Here is a 24508-nt window from a genome sequence, read left to right as displayed (position 1 = left end):
TGCTCCCAGCAGGGTAATGGGGAAGGGAAGGAAGGTCAGTTTTAGGTTCCCCTCCACGGCAGGATTTTGGTATCACCTCTAAACAACGAGGCACGGCCACAAGGAGGAACGTGGCACAATTTTTACAGTCCTCCTTTGTGGCATTTCCTGTATTTTAAAATATTCCAGGAACCTAAAAACTGGAAACTCTCAATCTCAGTCCCAGGATTTAATCTCTTAACCCTGTGCTTTGTTTCTCTGAGCCCAGACCTCTAGAATAAGATGGGAAGAAAGGACATGGCCCCTTTTCCACCGGGTTAACCATGAGGAGGAAGAGGGTGTAGTATTAGTTTTGCTCCTCAGAAACACTAGAAAGGCTGCTCTCCAGGCCAGAGGGTCCTGCCAGTAATCCAGAGATCGCAGGGCCCAGAGGTTCCGGCTGGGAAGGAGCAAAGATAAATCCTACGAGCTGGGATGAGGGATTGCGCCTCGGCAGGCAGAAACCCAACTAAGGCCAGCGTATCCTGCGTGGTGGCCTGTTGGCCCTGGGCCGGAAGGCCGAGCGCCCGGAACCTTTGTACGCGCTCTTCCAGCACGCGTCCCAGAGCCCGGGCTCTTTTCGGCGTTGCGCAGCCGCTGGCCGGAGCCGGTTGCCACGGCGACGCCTGCAAAGATGGCTGCTGCGTCTTCGTCGGATTCCGACAGCGGCAGAGCTGAGAGGTGAAGGCCGCGGTCCTCGAGCCCTCCTTTCCTACAGATGTAAAGAGGGGGGCTTGGCCCCGGGATCTGGGCTCCTGCGCTTCTCAGAAAGCGCTGGCAGTCCTTGAAGGGATCTGCGGGTTCAAACAGGGAAACTGAGGCCCAAGGAGTGAATGAATGTGCGTGTGCGAGTGACTCTAGGTCACTCAGTGAGCTTATGGTGGAGCCTGGACTTGGCCCCAGACGTCTGTACCCCTATTTCAGAGCCCCCTACACACCCCACTCTCAGAGACTAGCCCCCGCACAGTTTTCTTCCCCTCCCTTGGGACTCAGCCGCCAACTCTTCGCTTCTCTGCCAGCAATGAGGCCAGTTCGAAATGGCTGGACGCACACTACGACCCCATGGCCAACATCCACACCTTTTCCTCCTGCCTGGGTAAGTCTCTGGGACCAGGAGATGGAGTCAAATGACGGTTCTGTAGCGAAGTCTCAAGGATTGGGAAACCCTGGCTCATGGCCCTTTTGTGTTTTCCAGCGCTGGCAGATGTGCATGGGGATGGGGAGTACAAGGTAAGCATATCACCCGGCAGAAAGAGAATTGGGGCGCGGGGAAGCATCAGAAGGGAGATTTCCTGATGGCGCCAAAGGAGTTCAGCATCGTCTGGAACCCACGCGTACCCTGAAAAAGTACATTTAGTGTTGTTGGGTTTTTTAATTTATTTATTTGACAGAGAGAGAGCGCAAGTAGGCAGAGCGGCAGGCAGAGGGAGAGGGAGAAGCAGGCTTCCCGCTGAGCAGGGAGCCCGATGCGGGGCTCGATCCCAGGACCCCGGGATCATGATCTGAGCCGAAGGCAGACGCTTAACGACTGAGCCACCCAGGCGCCCCTAAATTTTACTTTTATGTGGATGGTGAAGAGAACCTGTTGATTCTGTAATACAGACTGCAGAAAGGAAAGCAGAACAAATGCTGCTGGGGATTCTACTAAGACAAAGCCTCTTAATTTTGTTAACTTGTAATTCTTTGCTGGAAGGACACATCCCTTGGTGGGGGCGGGGCGGGCGGGGCGGGGCATTGGAATCTGGAGAGAAAGTAGAAGAGAGGGAAGTGAAAGTTTTATGTTTATTAAAAGAGCATAGATTTGGGCGCCTGGGTGGCTCAGTTGGTTAAGCGACTGCCTTCGGCTCAGGTCATGATCCTGGGGTCCCGGGATCGAGTCCCGCATCGGGCTCCTTGCTCAGCGAGGAGTCTGCTTCTCCCTCTGACCCTCCCCCCCGCTCATGCTCTCTCTCTCTCATTCTCTCTCTCAAGTAAATAAAATCTTTAAGAACAAAACAAAACAGGGTGCCTGGGTGGCTCAGTTGGTTAAGCAACTGCCTTCGGCTCAGGTCATGATCCTGGAGTCCCTGGATCGAGTCCCGCATCGGGCTCCCTGCTCGGCAGGGAGTCTGCTTCTCCCTCTGACCCTCCCCCCTCTCATGCTCTCTCTCATTCTCTCTCTCAAATAAATAAATAAAATCTTTAAAAAAAAAAAAAAAGAGCATAGATTTTAAGATTTAAGATTAGCCCTGAAGCTAATCTTCATTGTTGGATGGCAGGTATTTGGAGGTTCATTATATGAATCTCTCTGCTTTTGTATATGACTGAAACGTTCCATAATAAAAAGGTTGAATTTTAAGTTTAAAACATAAAGATAAATAAAATGTAAATTAATTAATTAATTTAAAAATTAAAGGTACAGGTTTTTAAAAGATCGAGAAATATTTTGGGCTTACAGAAAGGAAATTAAACCTATATTTAGTGTCCATTTCTGGGCTAGACCCTCTTTGAGCATTTTCACACAGATATTATTACCAATTTGTTAATGGGAAAATAGATTCAGAGAGGATGAGTAAGCTTAGTAAATTTGTAAAAAGTGGCAGACCTGGGCCTGTCACATTCCCAGTCATGTGTTTGTTCCACTGTTGCTCAGCCGTGGGCAGTGAACCCACAGTGGGCCTGCTATTTGGGCCATTAGAAGATAGCTCTGGAATCATACCCTTCGTGGTGAGTACAGTAGAATTCAGTGGACTTTTGACTCCAAATTCCTGTCCATAGAGCATTCTGCAATTTGGCAAGTGTACAGCGAACCCCTACTGTGTGTCAGGCATTGTACCGACACGAAACTAAGAAATGAATCAGTACACAGTCGGGAGGAGACCCTGGCCTTAGTTTATCATTTATCCATGATATCACTGAATACCTAGTGTGTGCTTGGCAGTTAAAGGTATAGAGATCACAGCCTCAATAACTAGCATGAAATATAAGATGCTTTTGTGTAATCATTTCTTTAATGGCTAGTTTGTTGATTCCCAGCATCTAGCCCAGTGCCTGGCACAAATTAGGTAGTCAGTAAATATTTGTGGAGTAAATGAGTGGATGCTAAAATCGAATATATGAAAAGTATGGGAGCAGCAGGGAGAGAATGGTGAGATCTATCTGGACGTACCAGGAGGCAGTAATACGTGAACTGGGTATTGAAGGATGAATGAAATGTATCAAGAAGGTACAGAGGGAAGGAGGGGGAAGGCATTCTAGTCAGAGGGAACAGCGCAAGTGGAGGCGCAGAGGCTTAGAAGTTTGTAGCATATTTGGAAAGAGTAATTTGGAGTTAGAAAGTGAAAACCAATAGAAAATAGTAGTTAGGACCACTGGCTTGGATTCAGATAAACCTAGATTCCAGTCCCATCTCCCCAACTTACTTGAATGACTCTTATCTAACATCTCTGAGCACAGCTTCACCATCTGTGAAATGGGGCTAATAATAGTACCTGTCTCATAAATTGTTGAAAGGATGCATGTAGTTCCTGGTGTGGCTGCTGGTACACTGTGCATCCTCAGAATCCAGACATTCTGTGGCAGCCCCCATTCTGGCTGGAGCATAGCATGGATGGGAAGGTGATGGAAAACAAGCTGGAGACCAGATCAGAGAGACCTTGAAAGCCTCACGCAAGAGAATGGGCTTGCATGGCAGCCACAGTGGCTTGGAGGATGGATTAGAGGGCGGAAAAGAGAGACTGAGGAGCTTGATTCTCCTCTCTGTCCACAGATCACATCCCAATCTGCATGCATGCGTGTGCTTCTTTAGCTCTGTTCCCATTTGGAAGCCAGGCCTCAGAGGCCCAGATAGGAGTTTCTGGCACCCCACTGACTTCAGCCACTCTCCACTGTACAGAATAGTGCCTGGCATGGAGCAGACTCTGAAGAAATGTTTACTGAATGAATAATGAAAACATCATCTGCCACGTAGTCCTCACTAGCACTCACCAGGTTCCGTAATTCATTACCTCATTTGAGTTTCACTACAAGTGCCATGAGGTAGATATTCCCATTTTGTGGGTGGAAGACTGAGGGTCAGCAAGTTTAATCAACTTTCCCAAGGTCACACATCTTGCAAGCCTTATTACAAAGCCTTATTACTTGGTGCACCAGTGTGGCAGTGAATGAATGTGCACTAGTGAAAAGGAGTCAGTGGAGGGGTCTTTAGACCTTGAGCCTGGAATAAGCCAGCCTCTTTCTACAGCTGGTGGTGGGGGACCTTGGCCCCGGTGGGCAGCATCCCCGCCTGAAGGTGCTCAAAGGACCCACAGTGCTGACTGAAAGTCCCTTACCTGCACTGCCAGCTGCCGCCGCCACCTTCCTCATGGAGCAGCACGAGCCCCGGACACCAGCTCTAGCACTCGCTTCAGGCCCTTGTGTGTATGTGTATAAGAATCTTAGGCCCTACTTCAAGTTCAGCCTGCCCCAGTTGCCTCCAAACCCCCTGGAACAAGAACTTTGGAACCAGGCCAAGGAGGTAAGTGATGTCGGGGATGGGAATAAGAAGGCAAAAATGGCGGCCACTGAGTCATCCTCATTCCCTGCCTGACTGTGGAGCTCACAGGCTTACCTTTTTTCCTTGCTGTCATAGGACCGGATTGACCCCTTGACCCTGAAGGAGATGCTGGAAGGCATCAGGTGAGAACCCACTTATCCCTTCGTATGCTTCCCACCCCTCCTTCAATCCTCCAGCCCCTCTTCTTCAGCCCATGCTCTCCGTCTGACCCCCAGGGTCCTGTTCCTCAACTAAATCTGCCATGATTGCCCCTCTCCTTTTAGGGAGAAGGCAGAGGTGCCTTTGTCTGTTCAGTCACTCAGGTAAGGGCCCTGTGGAGGGCCAGGGCTCCCGATGCTCCAGGGGGAAGGGAGTGGCTAAGGAGTGGCCTGTGGAGGGAAGTAGCCCAGGCCATGCAGATGCCAGTTCTCTGTGTGTGCAGGTTTTTACAGCTGGAGCTGAGTGAAATGGAGGCATTTGTGAGCCAGCACAAGTCCAAGTCCATCAAGCGGCAGGTAACATCCCTTCTCTCTTTATTTCCCTGTAAAAAATATGGACAATTTTTAAAATAGACAATGTAACATCAGTGGTAGGTTCTACAACCAAACCCGACTAGTTTCACTTTGCAGTTTCCTTTCCAGCCTGTGCCACACATATATGGTCACAAAGCTGCAGAGCCTTCTACATTTCCAGCTGACAGTGGCAGCTTTGAATTGATATATAGTTACACAACTTTATATAACTTTTATTGTCTTAAGAGTAAAGGTAACATAGGGTGCCTGGGTGGCTCGGTTAAGCGACTGCCTTCGGCTCAGGTCATGATCCTGGAGTCCCGGGATCGAGTCCCGCATCAGGCTCCCTGCTCGGCAGGGAGTCTGCTTCTCCCTCTGACCCTCCTCCCTCTCATGCTCTCTGTCTCTCATTCTCTCTCTCGCAAATAAAAAAAAAAAAAAGAGTAAAGGTAACATATTTTCATTAGAGAATAAAGAGAAGTATAAAGGAGAAGTATAAATGACTATAATCTCACCATCCAGAGGTACTCGTTCTTACCATTTTGGTACATTTTCTTGATAAATATGCTTTATAATTTGCTTCCCTTGAGTACAAAACATTATATCTTGAGCATTTAAATAGTCTTTAAGAACTCCATTCTTAATGGCCCCTTAATTATTTCATTGATTATTAATTATTTCATTCATAGTTTATATAACTATTCATGTATACTGGATAAGAAATGTATCCCTTTTATATTCACTTCATATTTTTCTTAGTTACAATTTTAATGATTTTATTGATGAACCTATTCATTAAACTCTGGTGGTTACTGACCTGGGGGCTGACCCTCAGTCTAGTCCCAGGGCTGCCCTTTGTATTTTAGAAAGCCTCATGGGATCCCTCCAATTCCTGTAGAAGCCACTTGAACCAAATGCGTGGACCAATCCATGCCTCAGTTTTTGGCTAGCCTTAGACCAGTGCTATTCTCTTCTGCTGATCAGCAGCTCAGATCCACAGTTATCAATATCTTTGAGTTCTTACAAAATCATGAAGTGAATTAATTATTGCTTAAAAGATGCAGTTTGGGGGAGGGAGGAAATCTTTCCAAGATATATATGTCATGATTATATAATTGGACACCATTACCATCCATGTTTCTGTAACCTATTTCCACTAAGCATTGAGAATGATTCGTCTTTTTTTAATCTTAAAGATAATCACACAATAAGTAGCTTTATCCAAAGAAATATTTTGGTCCTGCTAAATTATTTTCATAGGAGAAATTCCTAAAAAAGGGATCATCCTCTTCTCTTTTGTTTTTTCTCCAGTCACAATCACAAAAGGAACATGTGCCCACTGTAGAAATTCTAGAAAAGCACAATGAAGAAATTAAACATCACCTGTGATTTCATTGTCCAGAGATAACCAGTTTTTGTATTTATGAGTATTTATTTATGCCTTCCAGCATGTTTTTTTATTCAGATATTTTTTTAAACTAGGATTATACTAACATAACACTTTACCTATTTTTTTTTCTTAATACATTAGAAGTGTTCTACAAAACATTAGAAGCTGAGGCTTCTTTATTTATTAAGATTATTTATTTATTTATTTATTTGACAGAGAGAGACACAGCGAGAGAGGGAACACAAGCAGGGGGTGTGGGAGAGGGAGAAGCAGGCTTCCCGTGGAACAGGGAGCCCAATGCGGGGCTCGATCCCAGGACCCTGGGATCATGACCCGAGCCGAAGGCAGACGCTTAACGACTGAGCCACCCAGGGCCCCAGTTGAAGCTTCTTTTAAAATGTGACTTTTACATGGCTTTTGATCAAATGGAAACTTGTAATGGACTTAAGCCTCTTTTTTAGAAAGTTAGGTTTGTTGCAATAAACACTTTTGTACATAAAACTTCTGCCACATCTCTGGTACTCTTCCTCCTCCTTTGCCATCTTTATTCCCTCCTTTGGTATTCTGGGGGTGTCTGTGGGGATGGTGGGTGACTCTTGAAGTCCTTCTGCAGACAGTCATCACAACCATGACCACCTTAAAGAAGAACCTGGCTGACGAGGATGCTGTGTCTTGCCTGGTGCTGGGCACTGAGAACAAGGAGCTCCTGGTGCTGGACCCGGAGGCCTTCACCATTTTGGCCAAGGTCAGTGTAGGGCCTGGCCCTCGGCACAGCTGAGGCCCAGGCTGCATTCCCTCCCTCTGTTCCCCTACATCTCCTGCCCGTAGTTCTTGGTAATACATGTTGTAGAAAACTTATAAAATGTAGATAAGCATAAAGAAAATAATATATGTCCAAGAAAATACCACCACCCACAATATCTACTATTAAAGTTTTGGTGTGTCTTTCCAGAATTTTTATATTGAGACACAGGTATATAACTTATAAATACATTTTTTTTTTACAAAAATGACTTAGTGGTAGAGGATCATGTAACCTGCTCTTTTTACATACTAGTAGCCCATCATTGTGGGCTTTTGCTACATGTTGCTGAGTTTCCCTCCAGAAAAATTGAACAAATTTAAACTATGACCCACAGTGAGGGAGGAGATTGGGAATTTGGACAAGGAACCAACTCAGAGGAGTTACTTCAAGGTAAGGAAGGACAGGGGTGCCAGAAAACCTGGGATATTTGAGCCTCTCCTTTGCAGATGAGCCTACCCAGTGTGCCCGTCTTCCTGGAGGTTTCTGGCCAGTTCGATGTAGAGTTCCGGCTTGCCGCTGCCTGCCGCAACGGGAACGTCTATATCCTGAGAAGGTAGCCGCATCGTGGCCTCTGGGGCCAGGAGGAACATCTCAGAACCCGGGTGATGTTAGGGGCTTTGGAGCTGGTATTTGGGAGTGGAAAGAGCTGGGAACTTCATAGAGAAGGCTGAGCTCACGTGCCTAGGGGGCCATCTGGAGGCTTGCATGATGGGGACTGGCAAAGTGAGAGACTGGGCAGAGTGACTATTACACGTGAGCAGTGCAGTCAGAGATGGGAAGAAGTAAAAATAGCCTCTTGTTGCTGTAGGCTTTATAGGTATGTAACACTTCTTTACGCATTAGGTTGATACTCCTTACAACATTCATCTTCTAATTCAAGAAATATCTTTGAGCACTCACTATGTATTAAGCATTATATAAGGTATCAGGAATGTACTGATGTATTGTTAAACGACATAAATATAGTCCCTGTGTGCTTTGGAAAAAATACAAGCTCCATGGGAAGAAATAACGGGGCTAGGGTGATCAGTGAACACCTGTCTGTGGAGATGATGTGGAAGGTTAAGAAGCAGCCAGTTGTTCTAAAAGTGGGGAAGAAGGGGCACCTGGGTGGCTCAGTTGTTAAGCGTCTGCCTTCGGCTCAGGTCATGACCCCAGGGTCCTGGGATCGAGCCCCGCATTGGGCTCCTTGCTCTGCAGGAGGCCTGCTTCTCCCTCTCCCACTCCCCCTGCTTGTGTTCCTGCTCTCGCTCTCTCACTGTCAAATAAATAAATAATAAAAAATAAAAGTGGGGAAGAAGTGTTGTAGCCAGAGAAAACTTGAGCAAATTCAAGATGGGAAAGACACTGGTGTGTGCTCCTCAAGCTTGATGGGCAAGGAGGAGGGCGGAAAGAGGTGTGTGGAGACCAGATCTGGCTCATGCATCGCCTTTTAGGACATGGTAAGGATTTAGAATTTTAAAATTATTATGGGGTTTTAATCAGAAGAATGATGTGAGCCATTTCTATTTTTAAGAGATTGTTCTGCTGGGTGGAGAGTAGATTGGAAGGAGGCCCAGAGACCAGAGGGAGGCTCTCAGATGGGTCATCAGATGGGATATGATCATCAGACTTGGTTATGAAGAAAGGGGAGCCATAGCCTGTGATTGGTAGGCTGGAATTACCCCTTCTTTCTGGATGAGAGAAACTAAGATTCAGAAGCCAGGAAACTGAAAACAGTGCATTTACACAGAGCAGACTTCCCATGCGTTTCTGATGAGTTGCTAAACTGCCTAAGTCCGCTAGCACCTCATCTAGCCTAAGGTACACTCACTGTAAACTGTTCAGTGCCAGGTTCTCACACAGATCACTGCAGTAAAGGCAGCAGGGAGACCGGGAAAGAAAGCACACTTCATGTTATCCAAGGTCACACAGGGGCTAAGTGGTAAAGGTGGAAATAATACTATGGTCATCTACTTTTGGTCCAAGGTTCCTTCTGGGATAGTTTGTGGGGATGAGAAAGAGGAGGGTCAGCCAGGGAAGGAGAGGAGGTTTCTCTGGGGCTTGGAGAGTGTGTCTTTATTCCACAGAGACTCCAAGCACCCCAAGTACTGCATCGAGCTGAGTGCCCAGCCTGTGGGGCTTGTCCGGGTACTCAAGGTCCTGGTGGTGGGCAGCACCGAAGAGAGCCTGCATGGCTTCACCCACAAGGTGCGGCTTCCGGGCAAGCATCATCCCCCACCCCCTCCACGTATGTCTCCCTGGTTCCCCTTTAGCAAGGGATTCCTTCTGGCGTCCCTTTCCCTGCAAACTCCAGCCACCCTTTCCACATTGTGCCCTGAACCCTCCCAAGGTAAGAAGCTCTTCCCTCCCAGGGTAAGAAGCTGTGGACAGTGCAGATGCCAGCAGCCATCCTGACCATGAACCTCCTGGAGCAGCGCTCGCGGGGCCTGCAGGCCGTCATGGCTGGGCTGGCCAATGGTGAAGTCCGCATTTACCATGATAAGGCCCTGCTCAATGTCATCTGCACCCCGGTGAGCTGCTTACTCCTCTTTGCCCCCCATTCCCGCCTCTGGGGCTTCTTAGCTGCCTCTTCTGATCCCACTCCACCTGATAATCTTGACTTTTGATGTATTTTTTTTTAAGATTTTATTTATTTATTTGAGAGAGAGCACGAGCATGAGCGGAGGTGGAGGGCAGAGGGGGGGCAGGCAGAGGGAGAGGGAGAAGCAGACTCCCTGCTAAGCAAGGGAGCCTGATGTGGGGCTCGATCCCAGGACCTCGAGATCATGACCTGACCTGAAGGCAGATGCTTAACCAGCTGAGCCACCCAGGTGTCCCTCGATGTATTTCAAAAACATTTGTTGAGCATCTCATAAACACAAGTCACTGTTGTGTGGGGGATAAAAACGATGTCTAAATCCTGCCTTCAGGGAATTTATAATCTAAGGTGACAGCCAGACAGAGACACAGCTAATTCAAATACAACCGAGACTTAAAGCAGAGCAGAATACTGACAAAGCACAGAGAGGGCCTGGTGACTGGGGTGGTGGTGAAGGATAGATGGGGGTGGAACTCATGAGTCATTTCCAAGAGCAAGTGACAATTCTCCTGGGCCTCGAAACAGTTTGCCAAGTGGATACATGGAGGAAGAACATTCCAGACTGGAAACAGCACGAACAAAGACTGAGAGGCATGGGTATTCTTGATTAAGGAATCCAGGTGGCTTGATGAGTTTGGACTCGTTTTTCAAACACTAAGTTGTGAGTCATTAAATTAATTTAATGGGTCACAACCAGCAAAAGAAAAAAGAAAGCTCAGGGTATATCACATGTGAACTTGTGTGTATGTATGTATAAAGTGCCCTATGTCACAGTGTCAAGTTTAAAAGCCGCTGATTTAGACCGCAGGCTTCTGGGAGAGAGGTGAGCTGGGGTTTGGGGAAATGGTAGAGAACAGAAAAGGCAGGTCGGAGTCAGATGTGGAAAGCCTTGAATTGTTCTAACGAGGACAAACACCATTGGAAGTTTTTTGGCAGAAAATAGACATGATCATTTGAAAGGCAGAAATGTGAAGGACAGACTGGGAAGAAACACTAGGCTGAGGGCCTATTAGAAAGCTGACCCCAGAAGCCGGGTGACATTTATTCTGGAACTCTGGCCGTAGCAGTGAGGTTGGAAGGCAGATGAGAAATACAGGGAATATTTCGGAGGCAGCATTGCCCCAGGCCTTACCTCACATCTCTTCATCATATCATATCTTGGGTCTCCCAAACTTATCACCCCACCCCAGTCTTGCTCTCCTCTCCAAGATATTTCGCCCCCTAAACTCTGGTGTCTCCGTCCTAGGATGCAGTGACCAGCCTTTGCTTTGGCCGCTACGGGCGGGAGGATAACACCCTCATCATGACTACTCGGGGTGAGCAGACTCAGACCTGGCAGGGGTTTTCGAGTTAGGCACCAAGGTGACGGGCCAGACCCGGGAAGCAACAGGTGGCTGTGAAGCACAGGCAGGCCTGGGTTTGGAAAGCAAGGCCTGCAGACACATGTCCTGTCTGGGGCTGACTCATCATCAGTGTGATTGCGCTACCCACGGGCCAGTGTCTCCAGTTCCCCCCAGTCTCAGAGCTTGCCACGATGCCAGGAACGTCACAGTCAATAAGTAAGTGCTGAATGAATGATAGGACGTTGTTAAAACACACTTTATTCCTTCTGGAAACCCAGAATCTCGGCAAGAAGACAGACATGGACAGAGATGGCTCTATCTGAGGCAGATGGTTTGGGGAGGACAGACTGGGAATATTGGGTAGAACTAGGAAGGACAGGTCTATTTCTGTCTGTCCACTTTCCTAGGCGGTGGCCTGATCATCAAGATCCTGAAGCGTACAGCGGTGTTTGTGGAAGCAGGAGGTGTGGTGGGCCCCCCACCAGCCCAGGCGATGAAACTCAGTGTGCCCCGCAAGACCCGGCTTTATGTGGATCAGACACTGCGAGAGCGGGAGGCTGGCACCGGTGAGACTCAGACCAGGTCCTTCCTCTTCCTTCTCGGTGGCTCTGAAGCAGCAAGAAACGGGTGAACCCTCCCTGGTTCGTGCCCTAAGCACTGGGAGACCTGAGCAGCCAGGCAGGTCTCCTGCCCCTGGAAGTCCAGAGACAGCCTAGGAGGTATACTCTGCCTACAATACCTGCCTCAAGGTAGAAGATGCTGTGGGTGAGGGCGAGCACCCTATGAATGCAGAGGAGAGAACAGTCGCTTCTAGATGCAGAAATTCTATGGAAGAGAAAGCACACTTCCTGTTATCCAAGGTCATGAGAGAATAGAATTGGACCAGGGTTCTTCCTTTTCCTACTCGGTTTTTTCCACTCTTGCACTCATTCTTCCATTCATTCAATACCTGGGATTATGCCAGGCGTTCTGCCAGGTGCCTTGAAATAGGCTAGGCCCGACTTGAGGAGCTCAGTCTCCCTCGCTAATTTCACACTGCATGATGGGTGTAGAAGAGGTCTCTGGTGAGGCTCACAGGAGTGAGGAAGTTGGCCTGGGAGCCTGGGAGAGGCTTCAGAGAGAGGTGACATTGGACTTCGCCCTGAAATGATTACAAGTCCACCAGCCAAAAAGGGGTGGGGAAAGGAGATCCAGGCCAAGGTGTGAGTAGAGGCACAGAACCCTACCTGGATTCAAGCAACATCTGCCATGTAGTGACAGGCGCCGTGCAGGAAGGCTGGATGGCCAAAGCACAGACTGGCAAGGCAGGTCAGAGCTGGCTTTGGAAGGGCCTGGAATGCAAAGCTAGGATATTGGTTGATTCTAGGTGGTGAGGGCTGGGAAAGATGTCAAACAGAAAAATACAGTAACTCAACCATCTCTATCTCATAAAGGGACCTTGCTTATACTTTTAAGGGATAACTATGAGGATAAAAGAGCTAGCAGGCTCTTGTAGCCTAGAGAATCCAAGAGAAGCAATTGAAACATTTGAGAAATAATTAGGAACTTATCTAAGGTGACCAAATATAAAATATACCAAAAAATCAATAACTTGGTATATACCAACTGTAACCAGTCAGAAAATATAATGCAAAGTTTCCATTCACAATAGCAACAAAATCCGTAGAAATAAATTTAACAAAAGAAAATGGCAGTCTAAGAAAGAAAGTTACAGAACTCTCTAGGACATAAAAGACCACCTGAATATTTTAATGATGAGACTTCCCAAGTCTCAGGGTAGCAAGACCCAATGCCTTAAAGCTGCTGATTAATTAATTAATAGCTTCTAAAATTAATCTAGGAACATAGTGATGTTACAGAGAAAATCCCAGTAGGGTTTACTTTGAGGACTTGGCAAGTTGATTCTAAGAGTAAATCTAAGAAATTTGGGGGGGATTTAAGAATGAGGGCTGGGGGCGCCTGGGTGGCTCAGTTGGTTAAACGACTGCCTTCAGCTCAGGTCATGGTCCCCGAGTCCTGGGATCGAGTCCCACATCGGGCTCCAAGCTCAGCGGGGAGCCTGCTTCTCCCTCTGACCCTCTCTCCTCTCATGCTGTTTCTCTCTCTCAAATAAATAAATAAATAAAATCTTTAAAAAAAAAAAAAAAAAAGAATGAGGGCTGGTCAGCAGAATGACCTTTGAAGCTGTAGGAATTGGCATGTGTGGTAGGACTACAGGAACCTCCGCTGATCCAGGGCACATCTAGAAAGTCCAAAAACAGACCCTCCTCCATGTGGACGGTCCGTATGTGTTAAAGGTGTCATTTTAGATTAGCGGGGGGAGGAGAGACTGTCCAAAAAGCATGATTAGGACAACTTGCTTCTAGAAAAACAAACAGAATTCTACTTCAAACCAAACACAAACGTTCATTCTGGGTAAATTAAAAATAAGTTGTAAAAGTACCAGAGGGAAAAGGAAAGATTAATGGGTGGGGTACCATAAAGACATAAAACTTCTGAGTGGCAGAAGGCCCCTCACACAAGGAAAGGAACAGGAACAGGCTGGGAAACGAGCGTGCGAAGTCTGGAAGTGTCCTGGCGGGAACGGAGGGGGCGCAGGCTCTGGAGATGGCTTTGAGGAAGAGGCCTCAGTCCTTGGCAAATGACTAGCCGTGAGGGCAGAACCTGGGTAACTTGGTGGATGGGGACGTGGTGACGGAGGTAAGGCGATGAGGTGGGTTTGCGCAGTGCTGAGTGTGAGGTGTTGGTGGGACATCCGGATGGAGGTGAGCATTAGGCAGTTAGAAGCGGGAGGCGGGCCCAGGCACCAGGCAGCCAGAGATGCAGCGCACAGTGTTGAGAGTGGACGTGGGTCGGGCCCGAGTGGGGCCCCGCAGACTCAATAGTGACGAGTCCCCGCCCTCAGGAGCTCGAGGTTGTTCCTCATTGGGGTGCTCACACTGGGGCAGGGCAGAGGAGGAGGATGGAGAACAAGACTCAAGGGGGTACCAGCCCTTAAGGCAGAATTGCAGGAGCCATCCAGGAGACTGGGCTTGTGCGTGCGGGTAGCGTGGTGGTAGGAAATCAGGAAGGAGGGAGCAGCGTGTGGCCCATAGCATCCTGTGTCACTGGAAGGCCAGGCTATTGCACTCCGTCCTCCCTTTCCCCAATTCCCCATCCCCGCAGACCCGGCCTTCCTCTTGCGTGTCTGAGCAGCTGCCCACGCAGGACACCCCTCTCCCCCACCTCTGCCCCTCCTACCCTCCTGACCTCCAGCACCAGCCCTTTGTGTCCCTCTCCTCAGCCATGCACCGGACCTTCCAGACCGACCTCTACCTGCTGCGCCTCCGGGCCGCCCGTGCCTATGTGCAGGCCCTCGAGTCCAGCCTGAACCCTGTGTCTGTGACGGCCCGGGAGCCCCTCAAGCTGCACGCTGTGGTGAGTGAATACCCAGGTGTGGGGGGAATCAGGCCACCTCAGGGCCGGAGGGACAGAGGTCAAGGGTGAGTAGGAACCCCTCAGCCCCAGAGCCAATTCTGAGCCCACTAGGCCTTGTGCCTGCTTCTTACCTCCCCTAGGCCCAGAGACCAAGCCGCAGAGTGGGCCATACCCTCCAGCTCCTTTGGCCCGTGCTGTGCCTCAGACAAGCCCCCAGATTTGGGGCAGAGCATGCAAGTAGTCACCTTGGGACGTTTCTTCCCAGGACTGGAGGGACTCTCACAGCTATGGTGTGAGGAAGAAAGCTGTTGATTCCAGTAACCGCGGGCAGCCTGAGGTGTTAGGACTGCCTGGTACAGGGAAGGGAGGTCCTGGGACTGGCCCAGGCAACGCAGGAGGAGCCCCTGCACTCAGACACAAGTGACCATGAGGTCATCTGGGCTCTGGCCAGTGCTCAGTGCGTCCCGGAGGTGTGCCGTCTGACCCACTGGGTTTCCGATTTCTCTTTCCCTAAAGGAAGTGGATAGATAGAGGAAGAGGCTGCAGAGCAACCGAGGCTAAGAGAGAGGAAAATGAAGTCTGTGGCCACCACAGGACGAGAGTGGGCGGTGGAGAGAGCCTGGGAAGACAGGGGCAGGGACAGTGGTGAGTCCATAGGTGGGAGTTGGGGCATGCATCCCCAGGCCAGCTCTGCCTCTGACCAACTTGCTGAGTGGCCTGCATCAAGCCCCTTCCCCTCTCTGGGCCTTTGCTGATCCCCGTACAAGCAGGAGCCAGCCTTCTGTGCTTCCGAGGGGCCCCTTGATGAGGGGCAGGACAAAGCATTAGAGCAGGTGGGGAAGAAGGTGACACGAGGACATTGATGAGAAGGCCGGAGGGCAGGACCAGGGCACATTAGATTCAGTGCCCAGGGCTGCTGCTTAAGGGTTTTCTCCACCTACCCCACCTTCTCCACAGGTTCAGGGCCTGGGCCCCACCTTTAAGCTCACACTTCACCTGCAGAACACTTCAGCAGCCCGACCCATCCTGGGGCTCCTGGTCTGCTTCCTGTACAACGAGGTGCTCTATGCCCTGCCCCGGGCCTTCTTCAAGGTACTGGGCCCACCTCACTGAGACATGGCGGTGCCCACCAAGCCAGAACAGATCAGTGGTGAGGGAACTGGGAGGTGGCTACAGCCACAGACCAGGCTGGCATATGACAGAGATCTCTGGGGAGAATGCCCAAGCCTTGCCTCGCTGCCTGAGAGAGGTCTTGGGGAGCCACACAGACGGTTCTAGGAGAACAGCTAGAGTCAGGCTCCCACCTGGGCCTCTCTCAGAAGCCTGTTGGTGCTGGGATCCCAGAGCCCATCCTGCCTCACAGCCATACCTGCAGTGGGAGAGGGAGCTTCTTTCTGCCCCAAGGAGAATTTTCCAGTGAAGGGCCTGCTTTCCCACCAGGGTCCAGGTTTGACCCTAAGTTGGGAGGACCAGAAACTGAGAAAGACTCTGGGACTTGGTTGGGAGTCAAGAGGTCTGGGTTTAATCCTGGACATACATTTGGTCCTGGAGCATCCACTCCCCTCACTGAACCGCATGCCCCGTGAATGGGCCTGTCAGCCCTGCCCGCCCTGCCCCCTGGATTATTCAGCTTCTATAGCAGGCATGAGAGCGCCCTGGAATCTGCTAAACACTGTCCAGGCATGAGGGCTAATTTCCTTACCTCTTTGTCCCCAAACTCAGGTCCCCTTGCTGGTGCCAGGACTCAGCTACCCCCTGGAGACCTTTGTGGAGAGCCTCAGTGACAAGGGCATCTCAGACATTATCAAGGTTGGTGGCCCATTGGTACTACAAGGGGAGGACAGTGAGAGTGAGGTGGACAAGGCCCCCGGGTGGCTGCTGGCTCAGAGTGGGTATCTGCAGCCCCGTCCCCTTTGACACAGCCCTGGTCGCCTGTGACTGGGCCCAGTGCAGACCAGGCCAGGCTTGTGTTTGCAGGGGGCAGGGAGGACAAGGGGCCTGCCCCTACTGCCGTGGGTACCTCCTCTGTAGGTGCTGGTGCTCCGTGAAGGCCAGAGCGCGCCCCTGCTGAGCGCCCATATCAACATGCCCGTGAGCGAGGGGCTGGCAGCTGCCTGACCCCCGGACTGGTGTTGAAGCCCCTGCAGAATCAGGACCAGGAAGATCCAGCCCCTTGCACTGAGCTGGGCAGAGCCAGTGGCCCCAGGCCCATTCCCCGAGCAGCAGTGTGTTAGGGCTACAGTTTCCTTCTCCTTTCCTCTAAGGGTCTCCTTTCTCACCACCCTGACTGCTGGGTGACCTATAGAAGCAGGTCAGTGAGTTTCAGCCCCTTCCCCCTCAGGAAATCCCAGGGGACTTCTCTGCATCCTCCCCACTTTTCTCCAGAAATGACACCAGGTCCAAAGGAATATCTCTGAAGTGGTTAATGTGTGATGAGGGGCATAGGCCCAGTCTTCTCCTTTGCTGCTTTCCTTAGTCACATTACTCGTGTGTGGCTGCAGGCCCAGGCCAGAATTGGCTACGGCCTGACCTGGGATAATCAGAGGCTTTTCTTGGGCAAGACTGAGCCCTCTGTTGCTGCCTGGGGTTCCAGAGGCTTGGCTGATGCTAGCTCAGCTTACAGGCAAAACACATGCTCTGATCTCTCCTTGTGAGCTAAACAAGGGACCCCCTCTTTCTATTCAGGGGGCTTAGGGAATAGCTGCCTCCCCACAGGGGGCTTTCCTGAAATTTGGGCTCAACCAAGGTCTCAGGCCTGTGATGCTCCATGAGGGTTGCCAAGGGAGGAACTGGTACAGGAAGGCATAGAGTGCCCATGCAGGGAGCTAGTGACCCCCGCCCCCACAAGGCTTCTGAAGACCACACAGCTTCTGCCCCTGACTTGGATTTTATGCCCAGAAAGGGCATCCCAGGAGAGGAAGGCCCAGTTAGAGCAGAGTGGGGCTAGGGTGCACAGGAGAGGTGTTTCTGGAATCCTGGGGAAATGGCACAGGAGGCAGAAGCCCGGAACAGCTCTTCTATGCACTGGAGCCCAGGTCAGTCACGTAAGTGGGAAGTTCACTGGGCAGGGCCATAGTGTGAGAGAATGAGCTGGAAACGCATGGACCAGAGGCATTGAGTGAGGCTTAACCCTGAGGGAAGGCACATATTTAGACCACAAGGACCAGAGACCCACAGTCCTGGCCTTCGGTGCCTCCTGGAGCCCTGGCCGGTCTGCCTGGCCCACTCTCAGCCTCTGTTAGGCTCGTGCTACCAGGGCCACCCTGAGCTACTTTGTGAGCCAGGAACCCTGCTCTTTGAGGACCTGTATCTTCCTCTGTCTGACCAGGTGCAGCCTAGCATGTGGTAGGTATCTCAGGCTTGTAGGAAGTAACCAAATCCTTCTGGGTTAGTTCCCCACATGTGAAATGAGGCAGTTTGACCAGATTCAGCTCTAGCATCCTATGAGCTGGGCAGCCTATAGAGGAAATGAGGAGACAACTCCAGAAAGGGCATATTTAACAGGAGTAACTGCACAGCTTTTGCCCTTGATACCAAGGGCCCCACCTAACTGCCGTGGCCAGGCAATAACCTGTGTGTCACCAGTGAGGGATTGGGGTGACACAGCTCACAGCCCACTCCCTAACTCTTCCAAAGAATGCATTCTGGGGCCAGGTTAAGAGAAGAATTGGGGGAGGGGGATGGCTCAGTTGGTTGAGCGTCCTACTCTGGATCTCAGCTCCGGTCTTGATCTCGGGGTGGTGAGATCAAGCCCCGCGTTGGGCTCCGAGCTGGGTGTGGAACCTACTTAAAGAGAGAGAGAGAGAAGCATGGGGTCTGGACCAAAGAAAGAGCCCATCCCCCTCCTCTGTGCACAGTCTGGCCACTCGCAGACATAGATCAACTGGATCAGAATGGTGAAGGGTCTCTAGATCAAGCCAAGTGAGGCACAGTTAGAACAAGCAGGAGGTTTAACCTGGAAATGGAAAGAATAATAAAGGGAGTGTCACTGTCAGTCAGAGAGATTTCAACTTAACCTGAAGAACTTCCTGAGAGAGCTTATCAGAGATGGAAAGGCCTGCCCTACAAGGTAATGAGCCCCTTGTCACTGGGGCTGGGCTTCACAGGGTTGTGCGCTGGGCCACATGACCATAGAATCTCTTCTACCCCAATCAAGTGATGACTATGTGAACTTGGAACAAAAAGTGTGATCTGGATTCTGTTCGTAGCTATTCATGATGATGAAAATGGAGAGACTTCCAGCGCCTAATGAGAGTTTGTATGATGTAATACTACATGTCGATGTGGACAAGTATACATAAAGCTATATGAAACCAGGGACAGTGCATGGTACCCAGTGCCCTCACTAGTTAGAGCTTCAAGAGATTGTGGACATTAGGGATGAGGGGAGTTGGTATCTTTTACATGTACCTACTTAGTACTATGGAGTTAGTTTATAACAAGAAAATAACCTCTCCCCATTCCCCACTACTGCTCTCTTACTACAATCATTTTCAGTTCTCTTAGCTGTTATTTTTTTCAGTAACTTCTGAGTCCAATCTGGGGCTTAAATTCACGACCCCAAGATCAAGAGTCACATGCTCCACTGACCGAGCCAGACAAGTTCCCCATTAGCTATTTATTTTAAAAAATATGCTTCAGGACACCTGGGTGGCACAGTTCATTAAGCATCCAACTCTTGATTTTTGGCTCAGGCCATGATCTCAGGGTCAGATCGAGCCCTGTGGCAGGCTCCACAGTGAGTGAGGAGTCTGCTTAGGATTCTTTCTCTCTTGGGTGCCTGGGTGGCTCAGTCAGTTAAGCATCTGCCTTCAGCTTGGGTCATGATTCCAGAGTCCTGGGATTGAGCCCCACATCGGGCTCCCTGCTCAGCGGGGTGTCTGCTTCTCCCTCTCCCTCTGCTCCTCCCCCTGCTTGTGCTCTCTTTCGCTCACTCTCTCAAATAAAATCTTAAAAAAAAAAGAGATTCTCTCCCTCTATTCCTACTCTGCCCCCTGCTCGTGTTCTCTAGCTAAGGAAAAAAATATATTTGTTTATACTTCTCTTGCTTGACTTGTCATTCTAGACACCACCTGTCGGCTCTCTGTTGTAACAGATGAGGCTTGAGCTCTCCTGTGACAGGACCTTGCTCCCTTCTCTCCCCCGTTTTTAGGTAAATCAATACTCACTGTTTAAATAGCTATTTATATTACTATGTGAAAGTTACCCACTGCAGAGTCAAAATTGGGATATAATTAAATTACTTCTAAATTTTTCGTTGAGTTAAAAATTGCCATTCTTCTGTTTCATTTGCTTAGTTTTCTGTACATACCAATTGTTAGTTCTTCCCCTACGGTTCCTCTTTTTATCCGGACGCTTTCCTTCATCCCCTGGCTCAGTGAGGACTGTTTGCTCCCTGGAACTGCTGCAGAACATTTCTCCTGATTCGATCCTCTGATTCCTGGGCCCCATGTCTTCATCTTTCATAGTTCTTTTACCCCTCATTTGGTGAAGCATATCCACAAGTACCTTCTCTAAAAAGTCACTAGAGTTAAAATTTTTAAAACATGGTCTAAAAAAATCTTTATTCCATTCATACACGTGTGATAGCAGGTCATAACATTTGAAGTTGAAAATAATTTTCACACAAGAAAATCATTTTTAAGGCAGTATTCCCTTGTGTTCACATTTTTGGTAATGCTGTTGAGAAGTTCCATGCTATTTTTGCCCCTGACCTTCTCTTTCTCTGAGGTTCTGAAATGTCAGGACGTGCCTGACTGTGTGCCATTATTCTTTGTGCTGTTGGGTGGAGATGTATATCCTTCACTCCCACAAAATTTTGTTTTCTTGAGTGATTTTTTCCCATTTTCTCTGAGCTAGGAGTGCCATGTGGGATCCAATCCCAGGACCCTGGGATAATGAACCATGCCAAAGGCAGACACTTAACCATCTGAGCCACCCAGGCACCCGAAACAACACACTTCTAAAGATTTTATTTATTTGTCAGAGAGCAAGACAGAACACAAACGGGGAGAGGCAGGCAGAGGGAGAAGCAGGCTCCCCGCTGAGCAAGGAGCCCGATGTAGGACTCAATCTCAGGACCCTGGGATCATGACCTGAGCTGAAGGCAGCCACTTAACCGACTGAGCCACCCAGGCGTCCCAACAACACACTTCTAAATAACAAGTGAGTCAAAGATGAAATCTCAAGAAAAATTTAAAAATCTTTTGAACTAAATGAAAACACAACTTACCAAATTTGTGGGACACAGCAAAGCAGTGCTTTAAGGGAAATGTATAGCACTGAATGCATGTTTTAGAAAAGAAGAAAGATCTAATATCAATAAGTTTCCACCTTGGGAAATAAGAACAAAATAAGTCCAAAGTAAGCAGAAAAAAAAAAAAAAAAGAATTAGAGCAGAAATCAATTAAAATTGAAAACCGGAAATTAGCAGAGAAAATCAACAAAACCAAAAGCTGGTTCTGGGAAATCTCATCAGAACCAGCAGGGCAATTGTCTATCTCCAAGCCAAGTGCAAGGTAGAAGCAGGAGAAAAACCTCTCCTGAGATTTTTTTAACCACAGCCAGCCTGAATAGGTTTACACCTAAATTGACAATACCTGGGTGGTCCAAAAGACCCATAGCTGAAAATTTAGTATAAAGTGGTGCAGGATTTGTTTGTCATCAGATGACTGAGAAACACCTATCTTCTCCGGAGGAATTTACTGCTGACCCAATCTCAAAAACAATCCCCTTGATAAAATGCCAAGAAAAAGGAACTCACAGTCAAAACCCACAAATTGCAAGAAAATAAGACATTGTGGGGGCGCCTGGGTGGCTCAGTTGTTAAGCGTCTGCCTTTTGCTCAGGTCATGATCCCAGGGTCCTGGGATCGACCCCCGCATCAGGCTCCCTGCTCAGCCTGCTTCTCCTTCTCCCACTCCCCCTGCTTGTGTTCCCTCTCTCGCTGTGTCTCTCTCTCTCTGTCAAATAAATAAAATCTTAAAAAAAAAAAAAAGACATAGCTTTGCGCAGTGGCAGTATCGTAGCCAATGAGGTTTATCCAAGGCGCGATTATTGCTAATTGAAAAAAAAAAAAGATGTGAAGAGGAGCCACCATAAACAACAGCCCACGTACTCAGGCCTCAAAGACTTAAGATATTGGAATTACTAAACAATGTAAGATGTGTGTCTTTAATATATTTAAAGCAAAAACAAACAAAAACAAAAACCCTGAAATATAAGTAGAGAGCAAGAGAGGATATAAAATGACCAAGCAAATCTGAAAAAGAACCAAACAGAACTAGAAAGGAGAATAAAATATTTGACACGTAAAACTCATGGATGAATGGGCACAATCACTTAAAAAAGAAAAAAACTCAATAGATGGGTTTTGCAGCTGAAGAAAGACTTAACTGGAAGGTAGAGCTGGAGAAATTATCCAGAAGGCCAGAAACAGATAGAAAATGTGAGGATGGAATAGGAAGGTCTCATCAGAGCTTCACTAGGGACAGAGAAAATATATGTGGTGTAAGAATCTTCTAGAACTGATGAAAGACATCAATTCATAGAATCAGGAAACCCAAGGAATTTCTTTAGGGTAAATACAAAGAAAACCACACTTGCGCACATCACAGTAAACTGCAGAATACCGAAGACAAAAAATCCTAAAAGCATTGGAGACAAGAGTATCTTCAAAGGAAAAACAATAGATGACAGTTGACTTAACAGCAATGATGGAAACCAAAAGACAGAATGATATATTTTTTTAAAGATTTATTTATTTATTTGACAGAGATACAGTGAGAGAGGGAACACAAGCAGGGGGAGTGGGAGAGGGAGAAGCAGGCCTCCCACAGAGCAGGGAGCCCCAATGCAGAGCTCAATCCCAGGACCCCGGGACCACGACCTGAGCCGAAGGCAGACGCCCAACAACTGAGCCACTCAGGCGCCCCGACAGAGTAATATTTTTAACATTGAGAGGAAATAACTATTAACCTAGAATTCTGCATCCAGCAAAAAGTAACTTTAATTATAAAAAGAGTAAGAAACTAAAAACTACAAAAAGTGAGACAAATAGCACAAAATAAAGTGGTAGAAATATACCCAAGTACATTAATTGCAATAAATATAAATGACCAAATATTTCAACTGGAAGACAGTCTTGTCTAGATTTTTAAAACTCCATCTACAGGGCACCTGGGTGGCTCAGTCAATTAAGCGTTTGCCTTCGGCTCAGGTCATGATCCCAGGGTCCTGGGATTGAGCCCCAAGTCAGGCTCCCTGCTCATCGGGGAGTCTGCGTCTCCCTCTCCCTCTGCCCCTCCCTCCCCAAACTCGTGCTCTCTCTCTCTCAAATAAAATCTTAAAAAAAAAAAAATCCATCTATAGGCTGATCTCAAGAGACAAAACAATTGAAAGTAAAAGAATACAAATTATTAACATATTTGGACTAGAAGGGAACTTAAGGGGCATCTATTTAAAAAGAAACCCATGCTGGGTGGCTCAGTTCATTAAGCGTCCGAATGTCAATTTCAGCTCAGGTCATGATCTTAGGGTCGTGAAATTGAGTCCTGCATTGGGCTCCATCCTGAGCATGGAGACTGCTTAGGATTCTCTCTCTCCCTCTGCCCCTCCCCTCCCCCCACTCGTGCACGCTCTCTCTAAAAAAAATAAATAATAATAATAAATCTAGGGGCGCCTGGGTGGCTCAGTTGGTTAAGCGGCTGCCTTCGGCTCAGGTCATGATTCCAGGGCCCTGGGATCAAGCCCCGCATTGGGCTCCCTGCTCAGCAGGAAGCCTGCTTCTCCCTCTCCCACTTCCCCTGCTTGTATTCCCTCTCTCTCTCTGTCAATTAAATAAATAAATAAAATCCTTAAATAATAATAATAATAATAATAAATCTAACCAAAAAAGGCATGATCTTTATGAGAAAAAGTATATAACTTTATTGAAAACATTTAATGGACACGCCATGTTCATGAACTGAAAAATGCAATTTCAGTTTCATATGGATGTTGATCTTTAGATTCAGTTGGGTTTCATTCACAATCTCAAAGGTATTTTTTACTGGTGGAACTTGACAAGTGGATTCTAAAATTTATATGAAAGAGCAAGGACCAAGAATAGATCTTAGGGAGTCCTACAATAGGGGTGACAGTGGAAAAATAAGTTGTGGTATAGTCAATGGCGCACTATACAGCAAGGAGAAGGAATGGAATGCCCTACAGCTCTACACGTTCATCTGGATAAATCTCAGAAACATAATATTGAGTGAAAAGGCAAGTCACAGAAGAAAAAACACAGTATGATTCCATTTATATAAAATTCAAAAACATGCAAAACCAATACAAACCTAGGTAATATGATTACAAGGCAAAGCAAGGGAATGATTCAGACAGTACAGTGTTTTCTCCACCGGGGAGGGGCACAGTGGGGACTTCAAAGGAAATGGTATCCGTTTCTTAAATGGGGGGAAGGAGGGAATTTATTTTCTAAATATTTTCTTGCATCTCCTTACTATTTAATAAAAACAACAGAAAGCGGAGGAGACAAGAAGTCGGCCCATGCTTCCGTACAGCACAAAATGCCAGGCACACCACTTTCCTAACCATTAAGAACTAGCAGTTGAACGTGCCATTTGGGAAAACAAAGAAGTCCTAGCAGCTCAAAGGTTTGTGGGTATGGGCAGGGCCTCTCAGAAGGATGGGCTTCTCTGAGCGTTCCTGGGTGACAAGCCTGCCATGTCCTTGGATGACATCTCCACCACCCAAGGCAGCATCTGTAGACTTCTTCACTTAACCCCATTTTTGGTCCAGCCCCTCACCCCAACCCTCCCCTGAGACCCAAAGCTTCTTCGAATAGCCCCCATCTGTACCTCAGAGGGGTAGCTGCTTGGCTGCAAGGGGGCCCCGGGGTGGGGGGAAGGGGCAATTAGCTGCTCCTCATA

At 48.2% G+C, this 24508-nt stretch overlaps 1 protein-coding gene and 1 pseudogene across 2 annotated transcripts; both read left to right on the top strand.

Annotated features, from left to right (window-relative positions):
* The first annotated feature begins 600 nt into the window (after nt 1-600).
* Nucleotides 601-18336, top strand: BBS1 (Bardet-Biedl syndrome 1). Of its 2 annotated transcripts, XM_045870172.3 has the most exons (17): nt 602-699; nt 1038-1114; nt 1214-1248; nt 4241-4513; nt 4628-4674; nt 4816-4854; nt 4974-5046; nt 7047-7178; nt 7685-7791; nt 9308-9428; nt 9593-9751; nt 11066-11135; nt 11570-11728; nt 14446-14579; nt 15537-15671; nt 16302-16388; nt 16611-18336. In XM_045870172.3, exons 1-17 carry the CDS (start codon nt 653-655, stop codon nt 16695-16697), a joined length of 1782 nt encoding a protein of 593 aa, XP_045726128.1. In that variant the 5' UTR covers nt 602-652; the 3' UTR covers nt 16698-18336. The 2 variants fall into 2 exon arrangements, 1 of the variants encoding a protein (XP_045726128.1); XR_006789991.2 differs by lacking the exons at nt 16302-16388; nt 16611-18336 and adding an exon at nt 15096-15224 and having other exon boundaries at nt 601-699; nt 15537-15673.
* A 3245-nt stretch (nt 18337-21581) lies between these two features.
* LOC123840458 (U4 spliceosomal RNA) lies at nt 21582-21662 on the top strand (annotated as a pseudogene).
* Nucleotides 21663-24508: the final 2846 nt, after the last annotated feature.

This window comes from Mirounga angustirostris, unplaced genomic scaffold (assembly GCF_029215605.1).
Source record: "Mirounga angustirostris isolate CCGP_5_RB_7025 unplaced genomic scaffold, mMirAng1.0.hap1 SCAF_13, whole genome shotgun sequence".
Classification (NCBI taxonomy): domain Eukaryota; kingdom Metazoa; phylum Chordata; class Mammalia; order Carnivora; family Phocidae; genus Mirounga; species Mirounga angustirostris.
The sequence above is the reverse complement of the archived record's forward strand: the minus strand, read 5'-3'. Positions and strand labels throughout refer to the sequence as shown.